At 39.7% G+C, this 27,162-nt stretch overlaps 1 protein-coding gene across 1 annotated transcript in view; it reads right to left on the bottom strand.

Annotated features, from left to right (window-relative positions):
- The window catches only part of INPP5A (inositol polyphosphate-5-phosphatase A), a 238,091-nt gene that overhangs the window by 110,609 nt on the left and 100,320 nt on the right, over window positions 1-27,162 (bottom strand). The window contains exon 5 of the mRNA XM_068689358.1: window positions 3,340-3,403. Coding sequence (XP_068545459.1) covers window positions 3,340-3,403 — 64 coding nt within the window. The remainder of the gene's footprint in view (window positions 1-3,339; window positions 3,404-27,162) is intronic.

The raw sequence follows: 27,162 nt of genomic DNA, 5'->3' as shown, positions 1-27,162 counted from the left end.
GAACAAGCAGTTCTGCTTTTTGAACCACTTTGTACTCAGCCTTTCTCCCGATCAGAGCAATGTCCTGGCATCTCTAGAAGTGAGAACTTGACCAAATTTATCAAACTCCTCTGACATGGGAAGCTGGGTAGCTACCTGACAGTTAACATTAAGCTGGAACTATCCAACTGGATTGAGTTTTGACTAGGTATGCATCAGAGAAAAACTCCCAAACCGCTATTGTCAAGAGCCCGGAATGGCCTAGTTCTACTGGATATCTGGTGAAAATACCAAGCAACACAAAAACTTGTCACTTTAAGTTGTCTAGATAAAGTATTTTATATCATCAGAGGAAGCATTTACTGTAATGTAGCAATACTTCTTCAGGGGAAAAAGAAATCATTCTTTATGTGCCAATCACTTTGAGATCTGGCTCCCATAGGAAGACTAAACAAATGTCCCGATAAACTAATGCAGCATCATTCTAAGTAGATCATGGATGGATGTGCCTCTTTCACAAGTTTAACAGTGTCAGCAAAAAGATCCTGATGTCATTCAGGATACAGAATACATTTGGCAGATCTGTAAGGACTGAAGGCTTTTTCTGTGAGAACCTAAATAAAAGGTAGCACTTGGCAAAAAGCAGGAATTTTACCATCAACTTATGTTAACATCAATGCTAAATATGAACTAGTGATTCGTTTACATGACTGCTGATAAGCCAGTGCAACAGAAAAGAAGCGTGCCTTCTAATGAATCTCCAAGTAAAAATACTTTCACACTGTTTCTGATTTCACACCAGAGAAAACAAGATTTGTTCTGCTAATCAAAGCTGTGGCACTGTTGAATGGATGAGAGATGGACTGAAGTCAGCCTAACACCCCAGTCAGCAAACCCCTCTGCTACATGATGGCTCTGCAGAGCACACAGCTTTTCAGTAGTTTAAATTGTGAGCAAACTTTTGGGCCTCTGACAACTGTAAAAATAGTCCAACACCTTCTATGCTGTAGAATTAATGAATGAGGCTGTAGGAAAAAGTTGTTCTTACTTTTAAACTCAAATATTTCTTCTTGAGAACTCAAAACCAGAAACAATCTATATTCTTCTAAAGGCTGTATTAAGCCACGTCTAACCAGGTAGTGAATTTTGAAAAGATATAGTTATGTTACAGGAACTTTAAATTGTATTTAAACATGGATTTTTTGCATGCTTTTGAGTAGAACCAGAATTTCATAGTGAGTTTTGTGCAGACAACATTTGTATCCATTTGGATTTTACCTCTGATTTAAGAGCTTAATGCACCGTGAAAATGTCAATAGTCATGAGAGAGGAGGCAAGTTTTACATTTTGCCTGAAAGATGGGAGCCTTCAGGGTTATATTTTACAAACACTACATTGGGAGACTGATTCTACTCTACATTAGGAGAACAGCAGGTGACTTATAACACTTTTCCAGTGTAGCACCTGATTTCCTTTGATTTTTCTTAAGAGCGTTTTTTCCAAGTTATGAGTTGGCCAAAAACATCTTTATGTCCATGGTTCACACCTCAACTGGCTTTGCTAAAGAGTGTATGACAGGTTTTGCTCAGCAAAATGAGGCACTGAACATTTAAAATGTTTATTTTCTGGAACAAGTACCTGTTTATTCTTTTTACATCTATTATTTTTATCTAGACTTTTGTCTTCTGTTTTCTCATTTTTTCTAATTTTTACATTTTCTTTTAAAAGCTCTACAGTAGCAAAATAAGCTGTCAATCAATGATGAATAGACCCAGAATGCTCCTCTTCTCCTAACACAACCATCATTTCACTCTGTCAAATGTTGCTAGAGCTGGACACCTCTCAAATATGATAAAAGGGGAGGAAGCTTTAGGTGGAATTCAGAGAGAAACTGCTAAGTCCTCCAGCACTGGTGCTGTAAAATTGTGGTGGCACCTAATCAGGAATTGCAGATATAGTTCACAAATTATAACACAAAGCCATTCATAAGGCAAAATGAATGAACAGTCATGAATGCTTCTATCTTGGACACAAATGCATGCTTCTTTGCCTCTTTTACTGGCTCTTTCTCTTTCACACGCACAGTGGACCAGTAGGTTGTTCAATCTGGGGACTGGGCAACATCTTAGACACCCAGCTTCATGAGCAAAGTCGATTTCCTCCAATATTTAAACCCTGCACACAGTTATTATTTCATTATTTCATAGTTATTATAAGTCATTACTTAAGTGTCTGCTGAACTGTTCTGGTTTGGGAGAAAGACTAGACATGCAGGCTGACCTCTTGTTAGAAGTCCTTACATCACTATTGACTTTTCCAATATGCTCGCTCAGAAATAAAATATGTTCTGAACTGCCTGTGATATTAGATCTAAAACTTTCCTTCAGCACTGAAATCAGTGATGACAGACAGAATAACGCTGGTTAAACCTTTAATTGTTATATATGTTGAACTACCATTCAAGGAACTACTCTTCAAGATACTACTATTCAAGAAACTAAATTCAAGAACTACTATTTCAAGAAAGGAAGACCCTGTACCCTTGATTAAATGAGCAGAGATGATTTGTCTCTACTGAGAATAAAACTAATTAATCTATATAATTAAGACAATTAGTTCACTCTATAGTTACCATCATTTTAACAGTGTCTCAAATTAATGGGATGCTAGATGTAACGTTAATGTGATTTTGCTCAGTAAGCTAAATGAAGCTCGCAAGATTTTTGTATTACATGTACAGACAGTTCTGAACTGAAATATGTTTATAAAAACGTTTTGTGTAATCTTTGCTATATACATCTTCAGGAAGCATTCAATAATCGCCTATGATATTTCTAATATTTAATGTACCTAGTCTGCATTACTTTTAAACTTCTGAGATTTAGCAAGATTTCTAACCTGATGGATCAATGCGGGTTAGAAACAGTGGCACTTTCCTACTGACCTGTACTGCTCCAAAGTAATTTGAGCCATAAATCTAGCTCAGCAGCTTTGCAGAATGACCATCACTGCTGGACATTTAAGGTCTTGGTCCTACATCTGATCTACATAGAAGAACCTTGAGGGTATTTAGAGTTCTTTTGAAATCATCAGGGATCTCTATAGACCCAAAGGTCCCTTTTGCATGTGAATGATTAATGCACCAGTTTTCAACCTGTGGCCAGCCCATTGACTTCTTCTAAGAGGTCTATAAAAGGTAAGAAAAGGAAATCCTACCATCAGTAGACTTGCATGCATTATACAGAAGTTTGCATATCATGGAAAAACTGCTAGGTACCACTATTAGGAAAAGATGACAAGAAAACTGCCTTCACGTATAAAGCCAATTGACAATTAATGGCATTTAATTCCTTTGCTTACCTTTAAAATCAAACTGGTAGATGTTTTTCAAAGATTCATGAAGAAAGTAAAAACTTCCTAGAGCCTGTAAAAAAAGCAATAAAATAGGAAATTATAAAAATATCTACTTTGGCTTACAAAAACTAAAGCATCATGCTCTGCAATAAAAACATGATTTTTGCATTTCATAAAATCTATAAAAATATTAATTTCCTTAGCTGTTTCTCTGAAGCTTTGTATACTATTATAAAGATCATTAACATTTGACTAAGCATGGTAAGGACATAATTATCAGGCATACTTTTAGAAATACTAAATGAATGGACGTAATTAGTAACACAGACAAGCACCTTTCTAAACACAGATCGCTTCCCCACAGTTCTTTTACAATAAAAAGAATTGTGACAATTCTGACAATTTCTGTTACACACCAAGTGCAAAACAAATGCTTTAGGAGACTGCATAGTGAAGAAACAAGGGAAGGCTTGAGAGAGTCAATTGCCTTCGAGCATGAGTCACAGGATTTCTGTGATTTCGTTTTTTCTGGATGAGGGCATTGAGTGCACCCTCAGTAAGTTTGCAGATGACACCAAGCTAGGTGCGTGTGTCGATCTGCTCGAGGGTAGGAAGGCTCTGCAGGAGGATCTGGATAGGCTGCACCGATGGGCTGAGGTCAACTGTATGAAGTTCAACAAGGCCAAGTGCCGGGTCCTGCACCTGGGGCGCAATAACCCCAAGCAGAACTACAGGCTGGGAGATGAGTGGTTGGAGAGCTGCCAGGCAGAGAAGGACCTGGGAGTGATGGTGGACAGTCGGCTGAATATGAGCCAGCAGCGTGCTCAGGTGGCCAAGAAGGCCAGCGGCATCCTGGCTTGTATCGCTCTTTATAAGTACATTAAAGGAAGCTGTAGCAAGGTGGGGGTTGGTCTGTTCTCCCATGTGCCTGGTGACAGGACGAGGGGGAACGGGCTAAAGTTGTGCCAGGGGAGGTTTAGGTTGGACATTAGGAAGAACTTCTTTACTGAGAGGGTTGTGAGGCATTGGAATGGGCTGCCCAGGGAAGTGGTGGAGTCACCATCCCTGGGGGTCTTTAAAAGAAGTTTAGATGTTGAACCTAGCGATACATTTTAGTGGAGGACTGGTTAGTGTTAGGGCAGAGGTTGGACTCGATGATCTTGAGGTCTTTTCCAACCTAGACAATTCTCTGATTCTGTGATTTCCATCTTCCTACTAAGCTGTGCAGACTCAATAGCTGCCAACTGCAGAGTGCGCGTAAAACTGAAAATCCGACAGGAATGTTGGGAATATTTGTACATGTTTATATAACTTTCCTAGTGAAAAAGTGTTTTGACAATAGTTACAATGACTGAACAGTACAGTATGTCCTCTGCTAGTCACACCTGGAGAGCAAGTGCTACTGCTATTGCCAGTGTGAAGACTACAGAGTCAAGTATTTTCCTACAATGCACTGAGCTGAAGAGAAAGAATATAAAAATATCTAGCAGGGACTTAGCTGCTTGAATACATGTTAAGTTTCTTGACACCAGCATGATTGGCGTGTCATATTACATATAAGCAGAAGTAGAGTTTAGCATCCTGTTCTCCTCCTCCCTCCCCAAATAAAGAGCTACCACTTAAAATATTATGCATTATGCATTAATAGTTTGGATTTATACAGCATGTGTAATCATAACTCCTTCTGCTGATCTAGTCTTGAGCACCTATTCTCCTTATTTTCTTTCAAAACAGTGACTTAATCCAGTTGTTGAATTATGTAAGAGTTTTCATGATTCAGTCTATGACTGAATAAAGCATGTAAACATACAAGTAGTATCTACTATGTTCAGAAAAACATATAAACTCCCACCCATCCCAGCAAATTGATTTTAAAAGCATAATGAAGTCCACCCATATTTAGCACGATATTAGTACCTCTCCCTTACAAATACTTAAGTACTTTACTGGTTTCTGCAGATTTCTGAGATCTTAAGCTTTTATTTAAGGTTTATTGTGTCCCTCATTAAAGAACGCATCTTTATTCAGGATACCACTTAAGCATACCCCTTACTTTACAGGCTAAAGCACTTGGGTGAAATGCTATCTATCTTCAGACTGACTGCAATGCAGGTTGTGTTGTTTGGCTGGTGAAAAAGGCGGCCAGCTTGCTATGGATTCACAGAATCCCCAAACCACAGACTGACCGAGGCTGGCAGGGACCTCTGGGTCCATATAGCCCCGGACCACGTCCAGGAGGCTTTTGGAGATCTCCAAGGAGGAGGCTCCACTAGCTCTCTGGGCAACCTGTGGCAGTGGTTCATCACCGCACAGCTCACACGTGCTTCCTGAGGTTTGGGGGGACCTCCTGTGCTCCAGTCAGTGCCCATTGCCTCTTGTCCTGGCACTGGGTACCACTATAAAGAGCATGGCTCTGACTCCATTGCACCTGCCCTTCGGGTATTTATAGACATTGATTTGAGGACCTTTTTCCCTGCCACAGAGTTCCCCTAAGATAAAAGGAAACCCACTCCAAGCTTCCCATGTCCAATAATTGTATGCCTCTCATTCTCCAGGTACCCAGCCTCAGATGGCTGCAATCCAGTTTACAGAAAGGCTGAGTGAACTCTGCTGCAACAGGCACTCATGGCAATGTGCTCCACGCTCAGACAACGAGAGCAGAATGAAAATAATGCTTATTGCAATCACAATGTCTTATGCAGGAAAAATAAAGAAATGAAAATCTGAAGTACAAGAGACCAGAGGATGCTCTCAGACCTGGTGAAATGCCTATGGTCCCACACCAGCGGCTGCCAGCAATGGTCCTGGTGAAGGGCCCTGGGCTGCTGCCCTCGGCCACACGCTGCGTGTCCTGCTGCAGTGCGATGAGCTGGCCAGCCCTCCTCCAGACCAGCACGTGGCACTGAGACAGGACCCAGCAGGTCCTAGACCTGCGTTAGCTGGACTGTTTCTGAGACATGCAAAAGGCAGCACAGAAAGACAACCGTATTGTCACAGAAAATACTGCTCCTCCACCAGAACATATTCCAGATTTGCCAGTTACTGATTTAGGACATGCCTGATAAACATTCTTCTAACTTGCACCTAAAAACCTCTGCAGAAGGTTTGTCCCCAAGCAGCCTGATGTAAGTTTTCACCAAGCTGACACTTACAAAGTTTCCCTTAACACAGACAATCCTGTTTGTCTTCTTCAAATCTCTCTGGTTATTGCACAAGCTCCTTTTCCACTGAAGCTCCACGTGCTGGAAAGCCACTAGCCCATACCTCTCGGGCTCAGACAGCCCACTCCTGGCTCTATCTAGGCCAGCGCAAGCTCCAAAATTTCACCTGTACTTACCAAGAGCTCACTGCTTGTTTTCACCTCTTCACAGTTACATAACATAGCGCTTTCTCCCAGTTAACGAGTGGAAATGTAAGTATTAGAAGAATAAAGGCAAATCAAGTGAGAAAGGAAATGATAGTCTAAAAAGACTTTATAACATAGTATAAAAAATGAATGAATTTTAAATGAAAATTTGATGAGCCTTTAAACACATATGATTCACCCAACAGAAGCAGCTGAAGTGGAGAAAAGAAAGTATCCTGTGTCTACATAAAGTCTTACTGAGAAGTATACAAGAAACAATGCATTAAACAAAAAGGATGATTTTGTTTCCTTCTGTCTTTTTACCCCTGTAATGTTAGAGATCCTCCTGGCAGAATACTGTTTTGGTTCTGTGACTGCTGCATTATTTATGAGATTCTGCACATCCAGAGATGAAACATTTGCTGATTTGTCAAAAACACAAACATGAGGTCCAGCCCCTCTCCTTGACATATTAGTCCATCCAACAGAAAACACTGTCACACATTTAATTGATGAGTACACTTCCCTGTGACCCAGTCAGCTTGCTTTCCGTTTTTGGTTTGCCTTTTTTTTTTTTTTTTTATTAATATGGAGGAGGAAAATAAGAAAATACAAGAGACATTCTTGCAGAGGACTCAAGGTTAACTATCCTGCAACAAGGACACACCACCAGAAAAAAAAAATCCCGATACAAAAGTATTGCAACCTGCTATTTAATAACTAACTGAATATAATAAATACTGAATACAGTATTATTAGCAATTAATAAAGCTCTGCTGTCTCTAACTAAACTTTGATTATACTCTGGCCCTTGGTTATTAAAAATGTAGGTGATTATTTTTAAATATTTATATGATATATAGAGAGTATTATTAGGGGGGGAAAGTACATTTTATCTCTTAGGTAAAACTAGATAAATGTCTTAAAATGGCTTAGTAATTAGTCTTAAGTGCTTAAAAGTCTTAATGCAAGTTACAGTTAAAGTTCAACTGTTGTACTTGAAAATAACTACACTTAGAAAGCCCACAATTCAAAAAAAGAAAGAAAAATATACGCAGTCACAACTTCTATGCTTGTAGAAAAGTGGCAAATCTTATATTAAAAGTGTCTTGTTTTTAGAACGCACATGGGCACTGCTCATACGCATCGTCGTTGATTAAAAACACGGATGGGAGAAAGTTGTTATTATTTTCAGAATAAAATTAAGTTACAGTGTGTTTGATCAGAAAGAAGGGCTGGGGATGGGGTTCGCACATGGGGCCCAGCTGCGGTACCTTTGCTTCACGCTGACTTGGAAAGGCAGTGAACGTGGTAAATGCTCAGATAAGCGGGCACCTCACGGTACAGTTCTGTATCATGGCATTTTATCTTATGCATAAGCATCTACTATTGCTAACATCGAGGTGTTTTATACATACGCAGACTTTATTCTAGTGAAATCAGTGGTAACAATTATGTAAAGTACCTGAGTGGAAGGATTCTAGAAAGTGAGCTGTTACCTGCACATGTATTTAGAGAGCTAACCTTAAACAAAAACATACAACAAAAGTATTGTACTAAGTTTAAATTTTTTGAATCTGATATATGCATGCTACAAAAAAAACCAAACAGCTCAATATGTTCTCAGCTATAAAATCCAGTTAAACATGATTGTTTTACCAGAAGCTTCTATTAACTTAATAGAATGAATTAAAGTCATGTTCTCTAGATTCTGAGTCACTTTTTGCTCTTTCTGAATTCTCCCCAGCTGGCCTACATCTTTCTTCAATGCATAGGCCAAAATCTGGCATGTGTAAGGATACCACTTTATGTGATATCGCTCTAAGAACTTAGTATAAGGATACAGCTTTGTTTCTGCTCCTTACAGGAAGAAAGAAAAGCCTAGCAAAGTACCTGGAAAATAACATCGCACACGCCTGAAGTCTGACAAATGTAAAAGCAAATGAAACTGGAATCCTGGAATGGGAAATCCTGGACTACGTCAGTAATGTGTGGATAATTCAGCCTACCTATAACATTTAAAAACAGTTTTCAAGGGAACTTTTCTTTTTCTCATAATCTAGGATAGCAGAATCACGTAGGCTGGAAGGGACCTCTGGCATGCCCAGGCCAACCCCTGTCCAAAGCAGGGCTGACAACGGGGCTGCTCCGGCCATTGCCCAGATGAGCTTCAAAAATCTCCAAGCTTGAGACTGCACCCCCTTGCCCCTTTTGAAGCATCTGTTTCACTGTGTGACTGCCTTTAGGGTAAACTTTTTTCCTTCTTTACTCAAACTGGAATTTCCCTTGTCATAGTTCATTCATACGCACTTAGAGAATATCCCAGGTTGGAAGGGACCCACAAGGATCATTGAGTCCAACTCTAGTTGATATGGAAATATAAGGCTAACTAAACAAAAATTTGGAAATAAGTGATCTATCTAAGCCAGGCACAAATAGTTTTAAAGATGGGTGAAAATTTGGATTTTTGTGACAGAATTGTCAATCCTGAAGCTTTTGTATGTCATGCATCACTAAAACAAGAAGAAATGAAGCGCTCTAAAAAATCTGTTTTATTCAGATGCCGTAATTCTATTAAAAATAATACTGTCACTTGTGTTCAAGCTCCAGATTTATTTCTGGGCAACCTGATTTGCTGGCTGCTTTACTTTTTAAAATTTTAATATCTCCTTTTTTCTTTTTTTTTTTTGTTTTTCCCCCAAACTAATTTTGAAGAATTATGCAGCAAAAGTTTCATTTGATAGTCTACATTTGTAGCATTGAGTGTCAACTAATTGTGCACAAAGACATAGTCATTAGGTAACTCTGTACAGCTTCAGGAACTGCTGCTACCGACATTAAAGATAGGCTTTTGCTGTGTAATTCTAAACACATTATTGAAAAGAAGTACAACTCTAATGGAATGGAAATTACAGCTATCACTATCTTCCGCATTGTTACAGACTTAATCAGGTTTATGTACATAAATGTTAACTTGTAAAATGATGGAGTGCAGATATAATCCACTGCTATAATACAATGAAACAAAAGTAAAAAACTTCCAGGGCTGAATGCCTAGGCCCTTTTCTTAAGAAGATTATGTTAATTCAATTTATTTCTCATATAATTACAGGCCATGTCAACAGTAAAGTTAAATGACAGCAATTCGAAGTCCAGAACTTTGTTTTACTTTTGTTACTCATATTTTTAATACTATTCGTAAAAAGTATTAGCGCTACATACGGTAGCAGTAGTATATACAGTATCTAAGCCATTTAATACAGAAACACACGACAATTATAAAATTTCCCCAAATTATTCAACTTTTAAATGTAAAGAAGACAATTCCTTATTTGTTCCATTTTAAGGATTATTTAAATGTATTACTTCTGCTATAAGCACTAATTCTATACAATCTGTAAACAGGTATTTTTACTAAAATGCACTCTCAGACACAGCAGGACAAGCCCCTGCTAGCCACTCTGAACCCAAACCCTAGAGGTACTGTGCCAGGAAATAAACTAGGAGACGCTATACGCTCTGTCATATTTTCTGAACACAGATGACAGGAACAGCCACAGCCGCTGTATTTCACAAATGCAGACACAGAGCGGTAAGTGAATGGATAGCTTGCAGGTAGGCTTGGATCAGAAAGTTCTTAATTTCCCAGGCCAACCTGATAACACGGGTCTGTAACTATGAACATCACTGGCATTCAACAGTAACAGAAGTTTCTAAAGTTCAGTAAGATCAGCACAGCCCAGTGACCTCAGGTGGTCGGTCACAGAGACAGTCTGTGTAATTCTCTGGACTGATGAGCTAGGTGGCTTTCTACCCCTACTAGCAAAGAGAGGAGCTGACAATAAAGGGAAAGGGCTTCACCAGATTCTGAGTTAGTCAGTTTCTCCCATAAATATATACACAATTCAAAACAATACCAGTGGCCATGAGGAGATACTACAAAATCACTGCTGGTGGTCCTACAATTTAAATTTATTCACATTTTGGTTTATAGAGAAGTTTCAGTATTCTGAATAGGCACAAACACACACACACCATAAATAAAATAGCGGCAAGTGTCAAAGTGAAAAGTCAGGTAGGACAGACATGAATGATGGTAATTTTTAGGCTGGACAAGTATCTTAGAAATGCACAAGAATGTTAAAACTGATTACTGATTATTCTTCTGTCTCCCTCCACACTGAAACTAAACTATTTTGTTTTAACACTCTAAAATCAAACAGACCTGCACAGAAAATCCCACAGGTAGGGTAGGGTAAACCATTAAAGCAGGAGTTATTATGAAGTGATTGAGAGAAACCAAGAGAGATGAATAGAAAGAAGAGTGCTGGACTCCACAAAGCATCATCTAAAATGAGAGCCACTGCCAGGCAGAGCTGCAGGCACTGCACTGCGCTCCAGGGCCTTGCTGCTGATGCCTCCAGCAAAGGGTGCCAGTGCTTGCAGGGACATGGAAAGCAGCGTGGCCCTGGGGGAACCAGCAGGCTCCCCTGTGCACACTGGTTGTTGTGCTCTGCTCTCAACACACAATGCTTTCTGTATCATGTTCCTAGCTCTGAAACATTTCCTCTGTGGACTCCTAGAAATGTTTTCAGTATCGCAACCATTAATTATAGTGTACACAGTCAAATACATCCTATCTGCTGAAAGCTTTTTTGAGACTGGCCCTTAGGAAAACATTCAGGAACTCAGTGAAAAGGCTGGGTAATTAGCTCATGGCAATCGTGTAATTAACAAAATGCATTTTTTTAGGAGTGATGAAGTACCTGACTGTTCTTACCCCATGTTCCTATAGAATTGTATCACCAGATGTAGAAACAGATGGTAGAATTTAACTTACGGCTTGTACAAGTTAATCAGAAAAGCTATGGATCTCCCAAAGAATATACTGTTGGGGAAAAAACTAGGTATCTTTTACCTGTTAACAAACAGAAGTTAAATGATCATTACTGTTAATTAGGTTCCAGAATAATATTCGGTATTACGCTGGAAATTTCTTTCATTATTTGAATCCTTGCCCAAGGGGGGGTAGGGGGCAGGGACTGGAACTAGACAAGCTATAAGGTCCCCTCCAACCCAGGTCCACGCTGAGAGACTCATCTGCGAAAACTGCTACTGATAGCAACATAAACACTTTGGCTCTGTTGCATTACACATCTGGCATTAAAACCACTATGCCTTTTGTTATACAGAAATCTTGCCACAAAAGTCTGCAGATTTAAATAGCTGTATTTTCTTTTAACAGCTAATTGACATAATTTCTTTTTGAAGTGCGTCATTTCAATTGTGGAAATTTAATGCATAAAGGAAATACCTGAATAAAAGTTTAATTACTACACAGAGTAAACATTTACTGCATTACCTCACTAGATGTGATAAGGCTAATATATAAAGATTGCTTTAAATAAATTCGAAATAAATTGCCAATGATGACACAGAAACAGTAATTCATGTAGTCATAAAATCCATAATTAGCTTTAATGAATATTTAAAGTCAAAGTTCAACCCAACTTTTTCAATGTTTAACCTACTATATCAATATAGTTCAAGGAATTCATTTATCATCGAACATGACAATGTCTGAATATTAATTAGCGCAGGGCACTGCTGTCAGGAAGCCCTTATCTCCTACCCGGGCTTTTGGCTGTGCTGCATGTCAACAGGGTGTTTGTCACGCCTGATATTATTGATTCCCTGCCTGTTTTGCTAACAACAATTAAAAAATATTTTACATATTTATAAACCCGAACATCAAGAGCACGTATTAATTTTCCATTAGGAAAATGGAGTCTATTAGCTGCCACATTTCAGTCAGGGGAAAGGCAGCAAACCAGAAGTTGCAGCAGCCTCAGACAGGAAGACAATAATTTTAACACACGAGCACTGTTAGCGGGTACTAAACGGGGACGCCTTCTCCAGACTCATTTAGGTCGCAACGAAGTTTAAGAGACCGCAGCCGTAAAGCCCCGCGCCGGCAGCCTCAGGCGGCTCGGCCCGGGGCAGGCCGGCCCCAGCCGCCGGGAGCCGCCCGGCCCCCGCGGACCCTCGGCCGCGCCCCGCCGGCCCCGCAGCCCTGTGGCGGGGGGACGCCGCCTGCCCGCCCGGGGCCGCAGCGGGCTGCGGGGCTGCCCGGGTGCTTGAGGCCGGCCGAGGCTTACGGGGCGCCCGGCCGGGCCCCGGCGTGCGGCGCGACCAGGGGGTGGCGCCGGCAGCAGGGCCCTGCAGCTCTCCGCGGAGACGAGCCGCGGGCCGGCTCGGGCTGCCGGGACAGCCTGGAGAAGCTCCCTGACAACACCAGCCTTGAACTCGCCTGAAATTTTAGTTTTGATACAACTTCCACTTCCCGGGAAATGAAGAGAAGGCACGATGCGGGGCCAGGCTGGCTCTAGCACATCTGAGCACCAAGCGATAAAGCAGCTACAAACGAACAACGTTAAAGCATACGCTCGTCAACTCTGTTCATAGATTACCTGATCCTGTATAGCTAAATTAACACTAAGTGTCTATTATTCGTTCAAGGTTAAAAACCCAGGCTGGGTACACTGATCAACTCATTATAAAATCATCTATTACTTTTTATTTGCAAACAAATCAGGTGTCCAGCAATTTATCATTTCCTGAATTAGACTTATCAGCTAAAGTACATACAATTAAACGGCTATTGAGCTTCCCCCCATACAGGCCCCGTGCACCTGACGTGCAGGCAGCCAGCCCTGAACAGGCCGTGCTTCCTCAAACAACTGCGCAGTGCTTTTGCAGCTTCATACCTCAAACACAGATACCACCGTAATTTCATCAGTTTGAAAAATTACACCCAAAAGTGTAAAAGTGAGTGGGCTCCAAATATCCAGTGATAGACCTAAACACCCTGAGGATGCCCTGAAAGCAGATGAGGAGGGGCCAGCAAGCAGCATGGGCTCAGTCGCTGTTTGGTACCTGCAATGGGTGTCACTGGTCACCTCCGATTCCTCTGAGCCCAAGATGCACAAGCTTCCCGCACAAAGAAGCTGACGAGAGGTAACAGACCTCCTGATCTCGATACAGAAATACAGGGGGTGACGTGCAGTAGGACTCTCCTGTCCAGCCGATGTGAGAGATGGCTTTCCAGTACACAGATACTCATACTGCCGCTCCATCCACTGACATGTCTGTGGCATATCCATGAATGCCCAAGGCAGCCCTGGTCACAATGGTACAGGATTTCAGAAAGCCGTAGCTTTCTCCTGCTGCCAACCTTTCTGAAACAGCCAAAGCACTGTCTGGCTCTTGGCCATAGGCACACTGCTGGGAAGGCTGAGCTGCTGTTACCCTATCTAAAGACAGCTCATATACCATCTAAGGATGAGTAAGTGTTCAAATTGTATTAACTCTTAAAAAAAAAAAAAAAACTCTTTCTGGTTATGAAAAGTTGGTCTACAGCGCATTAGAAATACATGCCTAGTTACACACACGATTCTCTCATTAAGGCAAATGGAATTACTTGAAAAATGTAAAATCACTGGCAGAATTGGTATTGAAGATTCCCATACTCTCTAACATCTAAAATAACATTACTTATTATAATACAAACATACCCATGTGGTAAAGAGACAGCTTGTAGTACCACAACTTGCTTACATAGTTGCTGGTATCTTAACAGTTTCTCCTGTACCCATGTCCAATTAAGTCAATATGGCAAGAACAGAGGAGATGTCTGTTACCTGAAACCTGCAGGTACAGCTGGCAGAAAAACAGGCTATCAAGCAGGTCTACCCAAATCCCAGTCGTTTGCTTACTGTAATTGTATTATATCCATATCTGCCTGCAAAGATACTTCCATACTTCTAGATTAATTTCCACATGCTGGTTTTGACTTAAACCTTTTTAATCTGTTTGTAATCTTTTTATTTTATGGACCTGCCCATTTTTCAAACTAACTCTCTGAGCCATACTGTTGCAGCTAGGCAGTGAAATTATACTTCTGCCTACTTCATGCCAGATGAATAACCTCTCATTTTCCATGTTTCTAGCTTCAATGAGCTGTAAGAACATGCAGTATCATTTCTAAACATCCTTAACTAACTTTTAGTGCCACAATCTTTCCTGCTAAATTTTAGATTAGCAGTACTAGACATACTTTAAACATCTTTTAACATACTTTTAACAGTGTTCCGTCACTTTATTTCCCTTATTTCTTCAATACAGTTAAGAGTGAATCCAGTAATAACTGAGCTATGAAGAGGAATAGTCATTATACATTTACTGAAAAAAAAACAACTAACCATTCAAAAATGAATTCTGAGTTTTGTTTCTGTAATAGTCAAATTAAATGTAATTCAGGAAACAATTGCTTATCTGAGTGTTTTTTATACAGTTTTATAGCTTGTATTACTTATTTCTAGACTCATTACAAAGACGTAGATATTTTTAGATTGGCTTGACTGTATAGGTTTCTAAGAACGCTGCAATCTGTCTGCATGAAAAATTAGATTAATTGTTTTAAAAATTCCAAGATATCTAAATCCCGTCATTTAGATGCTTTATCCAGAAACAATGATAAAAATAACTTGTTTACAAACGTGTTTTTTACAGATACCTCAGAGATGTCTCTCTGGCTAGCAGCAACCACCAACAGTATTTTTTTAGAGAAAAAAAAAGTCCCATCTCTCATTCACTTTGAAGACTTAACAAAATGAGTGATGTTATGTTACCGTGATCCACCTATATGACCTTCTCTTTTTGCTTAATGCATCAACAGAGCAAAGAAAAATCTTATTTTTGAAAGATTCTTTGGGACTACGTAATTTAAGGAGAACAGAACAAATACAAAATGTGAGCTATATATAAAAATATCTAGTAAGTAAATGAATCATCTATGTGTAACCTACCACGCCGACAAAGAAAATTTAGTACTGCTTTTGATACTTCTTTCACAAAGATATTTAACATTTTAATTACAAATCAATTCAATTAAAAAAACATGCAGTTTATTTTCTCTAAAACAGAACAAGGAGCCAACAAAAAAAGCATAAAGCAAATGAACAACAACAACAAAACACATTTTCATGAGTTAAGAAAAGAGTATGTATGGTGAACAGTTAGAAAAATGCCAACTATCAATATTCCTGAACACACAGTAGAACCTTCACAAAGTCATTAATCACATTGTTATTTAATATTTCTATTACGCGAGCACTTTAGAGGCCCCCAATCACAGTAAGAGGCACACAGCTTGGCTCCACACCAATATAAAGCAGGCTGTCTGAATACAGGATTCAGAACTATAATTCAGGGCCACACTCTGAATTCTGCCCTAGCAACTTCCTAGTGGGACTGACCACAAGAAGTGTGTGTGTTCAACAGGCCAGAATGTCTGCTAAGGACGCCACTGTAGGATTCAAAACCGGAACAAAGTCCATCGCACTGCTCCGAATATGCACGGGCTCCTCAGCACGAGAAGAAACAGAAGTAAAATCTAGTTTCTATTTGTAAGCAGAACTGAGCATAGAGGCATGCAGTTAAGTGCTTAAATACTAAATGCTTATTTCAGAGTTAAATCTCATGCAGAACCAAAGGTATTCCCCAGGCAGTTTTATGTTCTTGATAAAGAGTCCAAAATATTGTAACTAGAACCTGAATCGCATATTTATTCAGTGGATATTGGTAATGGCTCATGAACTGAGAGACACCGAGCCTTAGACTGCAGAAGAGAATACACAAAGGCAGAATATTATTTTTCAGAAAGCTAGCTATATTCTATATTCTGTTTATTTTTGTCAGCATTTTAGGAGTGCAACCAATAGCAACAGAGACCAAAGTAGCACTTCACCTCTTCCAGAAATTCATTCTTTATTCCTATATATTTCTGTCCTCCTAGAACAGCATGAGTGAGTGCATTGCACAAACCAGCAAAGGGATTGAGCCATGAAAAAGGCAGATGTGATACAGCAACGCAGTTAGAAAAGCATTAACGCAGCCATACAGCGTGATGATGCTGCATCATCTGGAACCACATGAACAATTTGGATCTCCCATGTAGAAGTTTGACCACACAGAAAAAGGCCATTAGGGTGAGAGAACAGAATCCTGTCACACAAGAAGAGATTAAAAGAGCTTGACTCTGTATCCCAACAAGAGAAAAGAAAGCTGCAAATAAATCACAGGTGGGTAGCACTGGGGAAGGGAAAGAACTACATGTATGTAAACTAAAGCGCAACACTGACGCCTGGACAAAATGGGTCCGAACTGAATAGAAATTAATTTAGACTAATTAAGAGGTATCTGATAACCGTTAAGAGACTAAATATGTGGAATATCCTTCCAGGGACATTACCCTGATCTGCAGGGTCAGAAGGGAGATGCTATGAGGGCAAAAATCCTAACAAGTTTTAATGTGAAACATATCAGGTTTCCTTGAGTCCAGCAAGAAAGCCACACCAACTTCTTTCTATCTTTTTGCTCCTGCTAACCAGCGTCTCCTTCACTACCAGACAAACCCTGGCACACTCCTCAGGTCAATAAATGAGCTGTACACAGGAGAGCTTCCCACAGAACTCAGGGAGACAAGTGCTATTCCAGGCCAGGAGGCAAAAAATGCAATGCTCTGCGTCAGTCTCTCACTGCTCATGCACTTGGGTAAGGTAGCTGATCTGCACTGTAGTTTCATGATCAGTGACCAATCCCTCCCAGCTATAGTACATGAGATATGATCAGGCTTTGGCAGTGCTATGGCAACTGGGATGCAACCTGGATGCCTTCTGGTCAGATGGGAAGAGACTGCTGAATATTTAACATTTTACCGTATTTTTCTTCTACTTAAAAAATAAAAAAAAAAATCTTTCTTTGTAGGAAAGCGGTAAGCTAGATGACTCTTGCCACATTTAGCTGACTCTAAATAATTGTAATTAAAAAATTCCCCAACCTTTAAGTCAATTCAGTATTTCATGGATATATTCTTACATAATACACTCAGGATGGCAAATTCAATTTGATGAGGAGGCATTAATGCCCATTTCATTTAGTATTATACAGGCCATCTCCAAATAGGAACAGTACCATGTGGTAAAAGGTTGTATTTAGCATGTCACAGTCACTGGCGGTTGTTTTGTATCTCAAAGAACCTTTGTAACTGCCTCAAAATAAGAGATGATTGATTTACAAAGTACCAAATTTCAAATTTCATATTCTAGGACTAAACATCAAATAATTGGACAAAGCTGTCCCCCTGTCTGACCCATCACAATCAAGCCCCTTTCAAGGTTGACTGCCTGCATAAGAAATATGTGCATAATTTCATTTTGTCTCCTGTCCAACATCCAATGTTAGAAGTTAATTAAATTGCTTGTCCATTGTATTCATCCACTTACAAAGTTAATGATATTCTGTTCCTGAATTAAAGAGAATTTTATAAAGCCTGCACTATGGAACCTGGCATGCTGTACACTGAGGAGCTGAACTCTGTCATGGTTCCTGATTGCAGCTCTCCTAATTAGGAAACAAAATGAATGTTTCTATGTCTGCCAATGCAGAGGACAAGTCATTCCAACAGCGAGGGTAAATGCTTTGTACAATAGCAACTTAATAATATCTCATGTTTGACAATAATAAATTCTGTAGGATTAATAAACCTGTTAAGTTTTAAAATTACCATAGCAAAGATGAACTGCAGTATAACAAGACAGCATTAAAAAAGGGACACAGGTTTCAGGGAGAGAACTGCTTCTTGCAAGGGCATCAACCTTGAGGACACTGCAATCACCGTATTCTTGTTCTTGCATGAGAGGAGGAAGGAAACCATAATGACATGGCAATCTACTGGAACCAGATGAGAAGCAAAGATTAATAATTTAAACTATACTACTTTTGCACTTTTGGCCTAGATACAAAGATGCAGTACCCGTGCAGCAGTCTTTCTAAGCAACCTTACAATCATAAGTATAATGCAGTTGCAAATCAAGTAGCTGTAACAGCACACTTCTGAAGCCCAGGGAAGCTGCTGATAACAGCACTGAAGCCATCAAATGAGCAGAACATTAGAATTAAGCACAAAGACTACCTGCTGTGTGAGAAAAAAATAACCAAGTGGCTGAGTGGAAACTACGAGAAAAGCACCCTGCATGGAAGTGTTATTTTCAAATGTACTTTTTCATATTCAGTCAGAAGCAGCCTTTCATGACGTATGCCACTGTAGTCAGTCTATCTGAAATCAGCGGCCCTAAACATTTCTAACTGTTGTCTCCCAGATGATGACCGTGCTGCAGCTGGGAGGCCTGCAGGACACATGGTTTTAAGAAAGCCCCCCCTCACCAGCCTCACTGGGGCTCCTAGGCCCTGCGAGCTGGGCAGGGGCTTGGTGGTGTGCTCGGGAGATCAGCATACACGGCACCGCACTGCGTGAACTGGCTTGCCGCATCAGCAGATGTTGCAAAAATGTTCCGGCATGGGCACACTTCACAACTAGATTCCAGTGGATACAGTCACTCTGCCACTGTTTCTGCAAACATCTTTCATCACTGTCCAAATGTCACTCTGGGTGTTTCCAGATTATAGAGTAAAAAACCTGCATCGTCGTGCTTTCTATTCATTGTATTGGAAATCCAAGCGTGGGATAGTAAAATAGCAGCCATTTGAAACACAAAAAAAGCTGAGTTTCTGTAACACAGAGTGTGACGGCAGTGGCCCTTGCACCAAGCGCAACGTGCTCTCAACCCTCGTCTTATACCCTGCCTGAACCTGCACTCTTAGGCTTCACTGCAATGTGCAGAAAAAGTCAGAAATCTCTGAAAATGCTACCAAAAAATTAGGGTTTTCAATACCTATTTATATCACTGTGGTTATGTATCGAACAACAAACACAATGAGATTTACCCACATTTGGAAAACAATCTCTACTGACTTTTACCTGACTTAATACTTCACGTTTTACCTTAAAAATTAGGAAGAAAAGTCTCTCCCTCATCTTTTGTCTTTTATCCAATGCTGCAAAAAGCTGGTATTAAAAATCAGAAGTGTTACTTCACTGACATGCTGAGCAGATAAATCTGATTCAGGGCAATGATTCTTCACTGTCTTACTCCATACATTGCCATTTCAGCAAGAGACGAAGCAGCATATTATAAGTTTGTAAATCATTATTGCTAACAAGGGGGCACACCCAGTATCTCCTACCTAATAGGTTTCATTTCACTCAAGAAGAGCAATATGATTTATTTGATTAAATATTATACACCCTTGTACCCTTTGTACCAGTTGCTACACAGATTCCATAGATGATATGATACCGAACCAAGCAGCAATAATACATTAAGTTTACTTGTTGAAGTTCATTAAAAATATTGAAAATTGAGCTAGCAAGAATCCCCCCAAAATATACAGTACATACAAACTAAAATAAGAGCATAAATGAAAACATATTTCTAGAATACTTGTTTTAGCAAACACAAGAAAACATCAGAATTACTTGAAGGAAAATTGTTCTCCTGGAGTTATCTGTGATAACAGTATGTAAAAAAATGCTGCCATTTTTGCATGTCTTCATGTACACTTAGGAGTAATAGTCTGTGATGATTCATGTTAGAATATGCTCAGTATTTCCTTCAAGTGGCCTTATTTCCAAAAGCTACATTGACCAATTCAAAAGATGTATTTTGACTAATGAAACTTTTGTGAATTGAATCTCATTAAATACGATTAGTGAATCAATAAGGACAGAAAGATGTAAAGCATTTATTTATGGAACAGACTAAATTATACTCAACTAATCTAAATACTCCGTAAAGTATTTTGATAATTAAATCATGTGGAAAACCTGACTTGTTATTAAAATCCCTTCAGAACGCCCACGTAAGTTGGATTATGTGCATATATAATACATTCTATTTATAATTCTAGCTTTCAGAACTTTTCAATTTCAATTAAAATTCGGTAATTTTTATCTGGAATCACATTACATGCATGATAGATATAAGTTAATTAAAGTATAATCAATTCTAAGAGATGGCCAACAATAAACCTAAACAGTTTACAAATTACCCACTGTCATTCATCTGGAGCATTCAGTGTCTGTAGACAATTACGGAAAAGCTTTAATTGATTTTCAAAATTTCAATAATATGATATATTTTGTACTCTATATGTACTCATCGTGTACTCAGATTTTTAGAATTGAAGAAGCTGTTGGGACCACCAATGTAAACCACTGGAATAGTGCAGAGCTTACATTTGAAGTTGAGTGAAATGTTTCCACTCCTTATATTTGTTCTCCAGTCACTATGACTATTGCAGTTGAAACAATATTACATTCATTTTACAGGTTCTTCATTTACAGGGAATACATTTCAGTTACTGCTCTGTAAGTTAGGTGCAATGTGGGTGTGAATTTACAGGCTGCCCAGGGAGGCTGTGGAGTCTCCTTCTCTGGAGATATTCAAGGCCCGTCTGGACACCCACCTGGGCAGCCTGCTGTAGGGAACCTGCTCTGGCAGGGGGGTTGGACCCGATGATCTCTGGAGGTCCCTTCCAACCCCTACAACTCTGTGATTCTGTGAATCTAAATTTCCGAGCATAAACCACAATGTTTGGTTCTGGCTGTCCTTTCAGGCCATCTGACCAGTACAGTCCTGTGATCAAAGCTGGTCTGACCTGATTCAAACCTGGAAATGAGAAGCAAATATGAAGGAGAGGCTTGGTCTTGAGCAAAGGTCTATTTTCCACATGGAAATCCTTCAGACTTTACTTTATGCTAATAAAAGAAATTTCATCAATTCTGCTAGACTAGGTAAGATGCTTGTTGGTGTTCTGTTCCTAACCAGGTAATTCATTTAATGCAGCTACCCCAAGATTTAGACAGACATCAGATAAATAGTCATAAGAAAGTAAATGCTGGCTCACATTTTTTACTGGAGAAAGCAGTGAGCTGAACAAGAGATTAGGATGAGTGCACCTTATCCCACCAACAACCTGTGCATGCCAGCTCTTGATTTATCATAAAGCTGGACTCCAGCTTTGTGAAACTTGGAAGAATGACACACTGCTGCAAAAGCTCACCTCACAAAGTAAACAACATAAACAGTTTGACGTAGAAACTGTTAGAAGTATGTTTGCCCGATCTTACTTGGACTTGTAATTCATCGGTTCTAGTAATACTTTACCTTTCAAAGTCTCAGATGAACCTTCAGCACAACACAGTTCTGCTGAAATGCTTAAAACTGTGTTGGTGTTGTGTGTGTTTTTGTTTTTTTTTTTTTCCCCTACAAAGGCAGCATTTGAATGTCCCTGCTTTTTTTTTTTTTCTTTAACAACAACAGATAAGTCTCTTCCAACTCGAGATATTCTATAGTTCTGAGCGTGAACACTTTTGAATGAAGCTGCAGCTGAGGATGGTACCCCATGGCATGAAGTGGGACAATTAAGGGCTAGAGGATGTCTCTGACAAGAACTCAAAAGCCCAGGACATCTATTCAGATGATGCTGAGTTTCAGCAAGGCTCAAGAACCATGCTTTGCTGGTGCAGTACCATAAACTGTATTTTTATGTCTGTATTTGACTACAAATAAAAACAATTTCCATTTCTAAGCAGGAATATACTTTCTCAGAGAAAACATCAAAAGATCAACTAGAGACTCTAGTGAAAAATGGTCTTTTCCAAAGAAGTGAAAAATATTAGTCAGTTGTGCTGTTAGTCTACCTACAGAGGCAGAACTCTGAATACTTGAATTCAAGAGGAGCCACCATTTGAAAATGTTTTAGTAATAGTAAAAGCGAGAAAGAAAAACTCTATATTGATAAAAGTCATAACTTGAATTTTATTTTAAAACTGAGAAGACAAAAATAGTCTGTATAAATCAAACAAGTTGTCTCTTCATGTCACTTTTATGATGGACATTAATCTTAGTTTCCAGACAGAACTGCTGTCTGATGTAACCACGCTTATTGACTTAATGGGAAGAAATTTATATTAGTCTAAGAAGCTGTGATGAATGCAGTCTTAAAGTTCAATGACTCAAACACTTTAGTAACCTCAAACATTGACCCAGGTAGACAGAAACTTAAATCTTAGTCCTGGAACACAGGTTTAAGCTTCATTCACATCTTGTTAAGAAAGCCTGAATTTTCATACATATTTTACATATATACGTGCATGCATGTACGTATATATAATCTCTATATGTAGTACACAGCTTTCATGTAGCGAGATGTCCATGGGAAAAGACGCAAAGCAAGCACCTTTTATCATGATATGCCGTGCCTCTCAGGACGGTTGATTAGAAATAGAGAGGTGCTCAGGCAAATCTAAAGCAGATTTCTTTTTCCATCTTCAGATTTCTCTGCAATGAAAAATTAAAAAAATATCATACTAAAAACTTGAATTCTTTTCCACAGAATCCTGTTCAGGGTCTGTAAGCACCAGCACTCATGGCAGACAACTGGAAAGCATTCCCCTGACTGACGAGTTGGATCTGCTGTTGAGAGCAGTGCTCTGCCTGAGCATGGATGTTTCTCACAACTAGCATTCTGAACTCACACTCTTAGGCAGTGCAGTGGCCATCTGACATGAGCCCGATACTTGCTAACCTCACTTGGATGCACACTGTCATCACCGACTGAATTATCTCACGCTCAAATCATAAAATGATGAGTAGACTTGAAGATACTCGTGACCAACAGAATTTTAATTTAACTTCCTCCATATTTGTGTTAGCATATGAACAGAGCATATGAACACAAACCAAAAATATTAAAAAAAAATCAGTATCCACAGGCTATCAGGATGCAGATATACAAAGGACCTGAAGTTGGTACCCATCAGTTAATTGTAATGAGAATTTATGATGATGCCAGTAGTACTTGCATTGCTGAGACTACACACCATGGGGTATGTAGAATAGGGCAGAGGAGATGGGCTTCACCATCAGATATATGCCTTCTAAGCGTACTGCCAGTTGATAGTTTTGGCCAAGGTGATTGCTTTGAAATAGATAAAATGGCAGAGGTTTTCACTTCTGCTCATTGCTGATGCCTAAATACTTTCCGAAACTTGCAGCATTGTTCATCTGGAAATCTCTTATTTACTGCCTTGGAAAGGCTTAGCTATGATACTAGCCTCATCTCGCATTGGCTTAACACAGCCCACTGGCTGAAAGTCCCCTGGCACAGGAGAGGTGAAAGAGGCAGCAGAGGCACCAAAAGGAGTTTCCTCCAGCTGGGAGGGTTCTGAGTGCTGGAGAAACCCAGAGTTTGTATAGCTCATTGCTACAAGCTACGTGAGTGCAGCTACCAGAAAATGTATACTGAGTTGTGGAGTTATACAGAACGTAAGAAGCCAATGAAGAGTTCCATAAGGAACATAGTGATGCTGCCTAACATGGCAGGGATACTTTCACTGAGGCCAGGAACGAGTAGGGTGCTAACCATCCTGTAGGGCTTGCACATGAGAGGAAACTGAATAAAGACTCCTGTGACTAAAAGAACGTTCATGGCCTTAGAAGATATCATTTACACAGATTTCTTGCTCCATACTTTACTAGGTGGAAGAGCTAAAAATTGAGCAGATTTTTTCAAGTTGTAACACTTTAAAACAATTCTTAATAATTCAAAGAAAAGCTTGAGCAGAAGCCAAAGGGAATATATGTAGAGATTTTCTCACTGGTAATTATGAGTATTGTTCATGAATATATGACTTGAGAAGAAGCAAAAGCCGAACAACAATCATCCTGAAAGCACAGATGTTGTTTAGTCATACATGTATATTAGTCACAGAATTGCCAAAGTAGGGCCAAAACAGGTACTCCTTCAGGAGCTGGGAACGGCTGTATGAAAACTTCATGAACGTATTTTAAAAAGTCTAACTTTCTTCTGACATACATCTTCTGCCAGACTGCCAAAACCAAAATTTAACACAGAAATCTTCCTTTCACAGCACAGATAAGAGCTTTGAAATTTAATAGCTCTTTGTTAATTCCATTACTGCAAAACAGCATTCATACTGATTCCCCAGACTCTACAAAAACTCTTAAATATGGCTGATAGCTAAAAAATCAATATGCATAGTCATAATCACTAGAACATTTGCGATCAATCCTTTTTAAGTGTTTTCCAAGTTCCAGATACTGCAAGATGTCCAGGCACTTCAGTTAAAGCCTTACAGATCTTCAAGTGTTTCAAAGAAGGCAGAAAACTACAGGTAACTGTGTTGCCCCCGCATTTACTGCTGTGCTGTTTTCTAAACACCATAAGCTGTGCATTTAGATCTGAACTTTACAAGCGGCACAGGGTTTGACTGCTGATCCGCTGCTGTCTTTGTGCAGAGGTGCAAGGAGGCAGGCTGGGCTGCAGCTCCTTGCTGGGAGCTGGCTAAGCACATGTAACCCAAAGGCAGCCCCCGGCAGGAAGGGAGGACAGAAAATAAAACATTACAGCTGGATGCTGCACTAGACAGTAAAGCTGCTGGATTCTGTAGGTTACCAACAAAATGGTGAAATCCAAGCCTGCAGGGTTGCAGCAGAGCTACTAGATGCTGAGCAAAACCAAACCAGTCAGCCCTCCTGCCTCTTCTGAGGACTGCTGCATTAGTGATTTGTTACTAAATCTACATATAGTTAATCAAGCAGAAGATCGTTTTTGAGCAAATGGAAAATAGTACAAGAAAGGTAAGGGAAGAAAATGCACCCTTCGAATTTGAAAACTTTTATTACATTATGTGGGTGGTGACAGTTTCAAGTGAAATCTGTACGTACATGTGCATACAGATGTGTTCCTCACATTATGTTCCTCAGAACTGAAACGTAATTTTCAACAAAAGGATTTCTGTGAGTGGTGTCCATAACGTTCTCCTGAAAGTAAGTGTTTGCATTCGTCTTTGGACAGCTCAGGAAATAAAGTGGTACAGGTCGGTGGTTTTTCTATGGTCTAGCTTTTGCTTTACAGACTACCTGTCCTCCTTTTAGTGCTGCTTTGGTGCTCCTGGACCATTTTGGAATGACTGAATAGGCAAACTATTTCTAAGTATCTTAAAATACGTATGTTCAACAATATGAAACATTTCTTTAAATAGGATCAGCAAATTTCAGTACAAGAAAACCTGTTCAGTTGTTGTGGTCTCACTGACTTGATGCAGCTGACAACTGATAAATCGTTAAGTATGCAAATGGTAAAAATTGTTTTACGATTAAAGCACTTTAACTGCACTAACCTAACTGCACTAGAAGAGAGAGGCTTTTATAAAATTACAAATTACATTTAAAAAATTCAGAAAAATTAATGTCTTATGACTTACTGAAATTAATAACGGGGGATCCATGATGTGAATATCTGAAATAATACCTAGCACATCTGAGAGACTTTTACATATATCAATACCAGACATTTGGTTTGTCAAAGGAACCATAGTTAAGACACCCTGCCTGTAAACTTAAAAAACATTAGTTCATTAGCTTACATGTGAACAGGCCATTCTAAACCATCAGGAGAGATTCAAGACTGGATGTATGCTGAAATGCATTTAAGACAACGCAGTGCAAAAAACAGTTTACAAAGGGCCTTAGTGAAAGGTTAGCGTATAGAAATACGAATGCTGTAAGTCAAAAGGAGCAGGGCAACCTAGTTTAATCTGATTATTCTAGGGTTGAGGCAACGTATTAATCAAGTGGACAAAACAATTCTATTAATGAAATTCAAAAGGTACAGTACTATAATCAATCTTTTACTATATTGCAAATGATAAAACAAGCATCCAGAAGGGTTATGTTAATTACATGTTTCAAGTCAAATGAACCAGTCCCATGCTTTGTCTTGTTTAGACAAACAGAGCATTCCTGCCATTTAATTATATTTTCAATGTCTGTATCAGTGTCTGCAATGATACATTAGCAGACGAAGAACTGGATATAGACTGGTACCTTGTTAAATCAGAAACCGACAATCCACCTAGAGAGCAACCTGGGTTTAGAAACCCGCATGGACGGCGGAGCAGTGACCCAGTAACAAGCCCAACAACAAGGTGAGCTCCTGTCCGAGCACCTCCCCTGCCTACTTCCTTGCAGCAGGAGATGGGAGGACGCTTCCCCTGGTGGGAGCACACGCGATCCACATGATACAGGTCAGTCTGAGCTGGCTGGGAAGAGACAGTGGGAGCTTCTGCGCAGGGGGGGTCAGCTCGGGGCAGCGCTTCTCCTCTCTGGGTTGGCTGGGGTACCTCTGCACAGAGCTGTGCTGTCACATACATACCACAGCTCTCCAAACAAAAATAGCCTCCTGCAAGAATACAATATAATCCCAAATACCTACTTTTTCAGAAAGAACAAAATTAGAGCATTATGGAGGAAAAAACAATGCAACAACAACAACAACAAAAAAACCCAACAAACTCCTATCTTCCTCCACTTCTTAAAGATACTCAGTGTAACAGGAGGAGGAGGATGTACATACATGCAAAATCACTAGGAGTGCAAGAGGGAAAAGAAGAGTGGGGAACTACACTTCCTTCACGCTCCCAGGGAAATTCAGGA

This window comes from Anas acuta, chromosome 7 (assembly GCF_963932015.1).
Source record: "Anas acuta chromosome 7, bAnaAcu1.1, whole genome shotgun sequence".
NCBI classification, from domain to species: Eukaryota; Metazoa; Chordata; class Aves; order Anseriformes; family Anatidae; genus Anas; species Anas acuta.
Note: the sequence above shows the minus strand (reverse complement) of the source record. Positions and strands in the feature narration are given on the sequence as shown.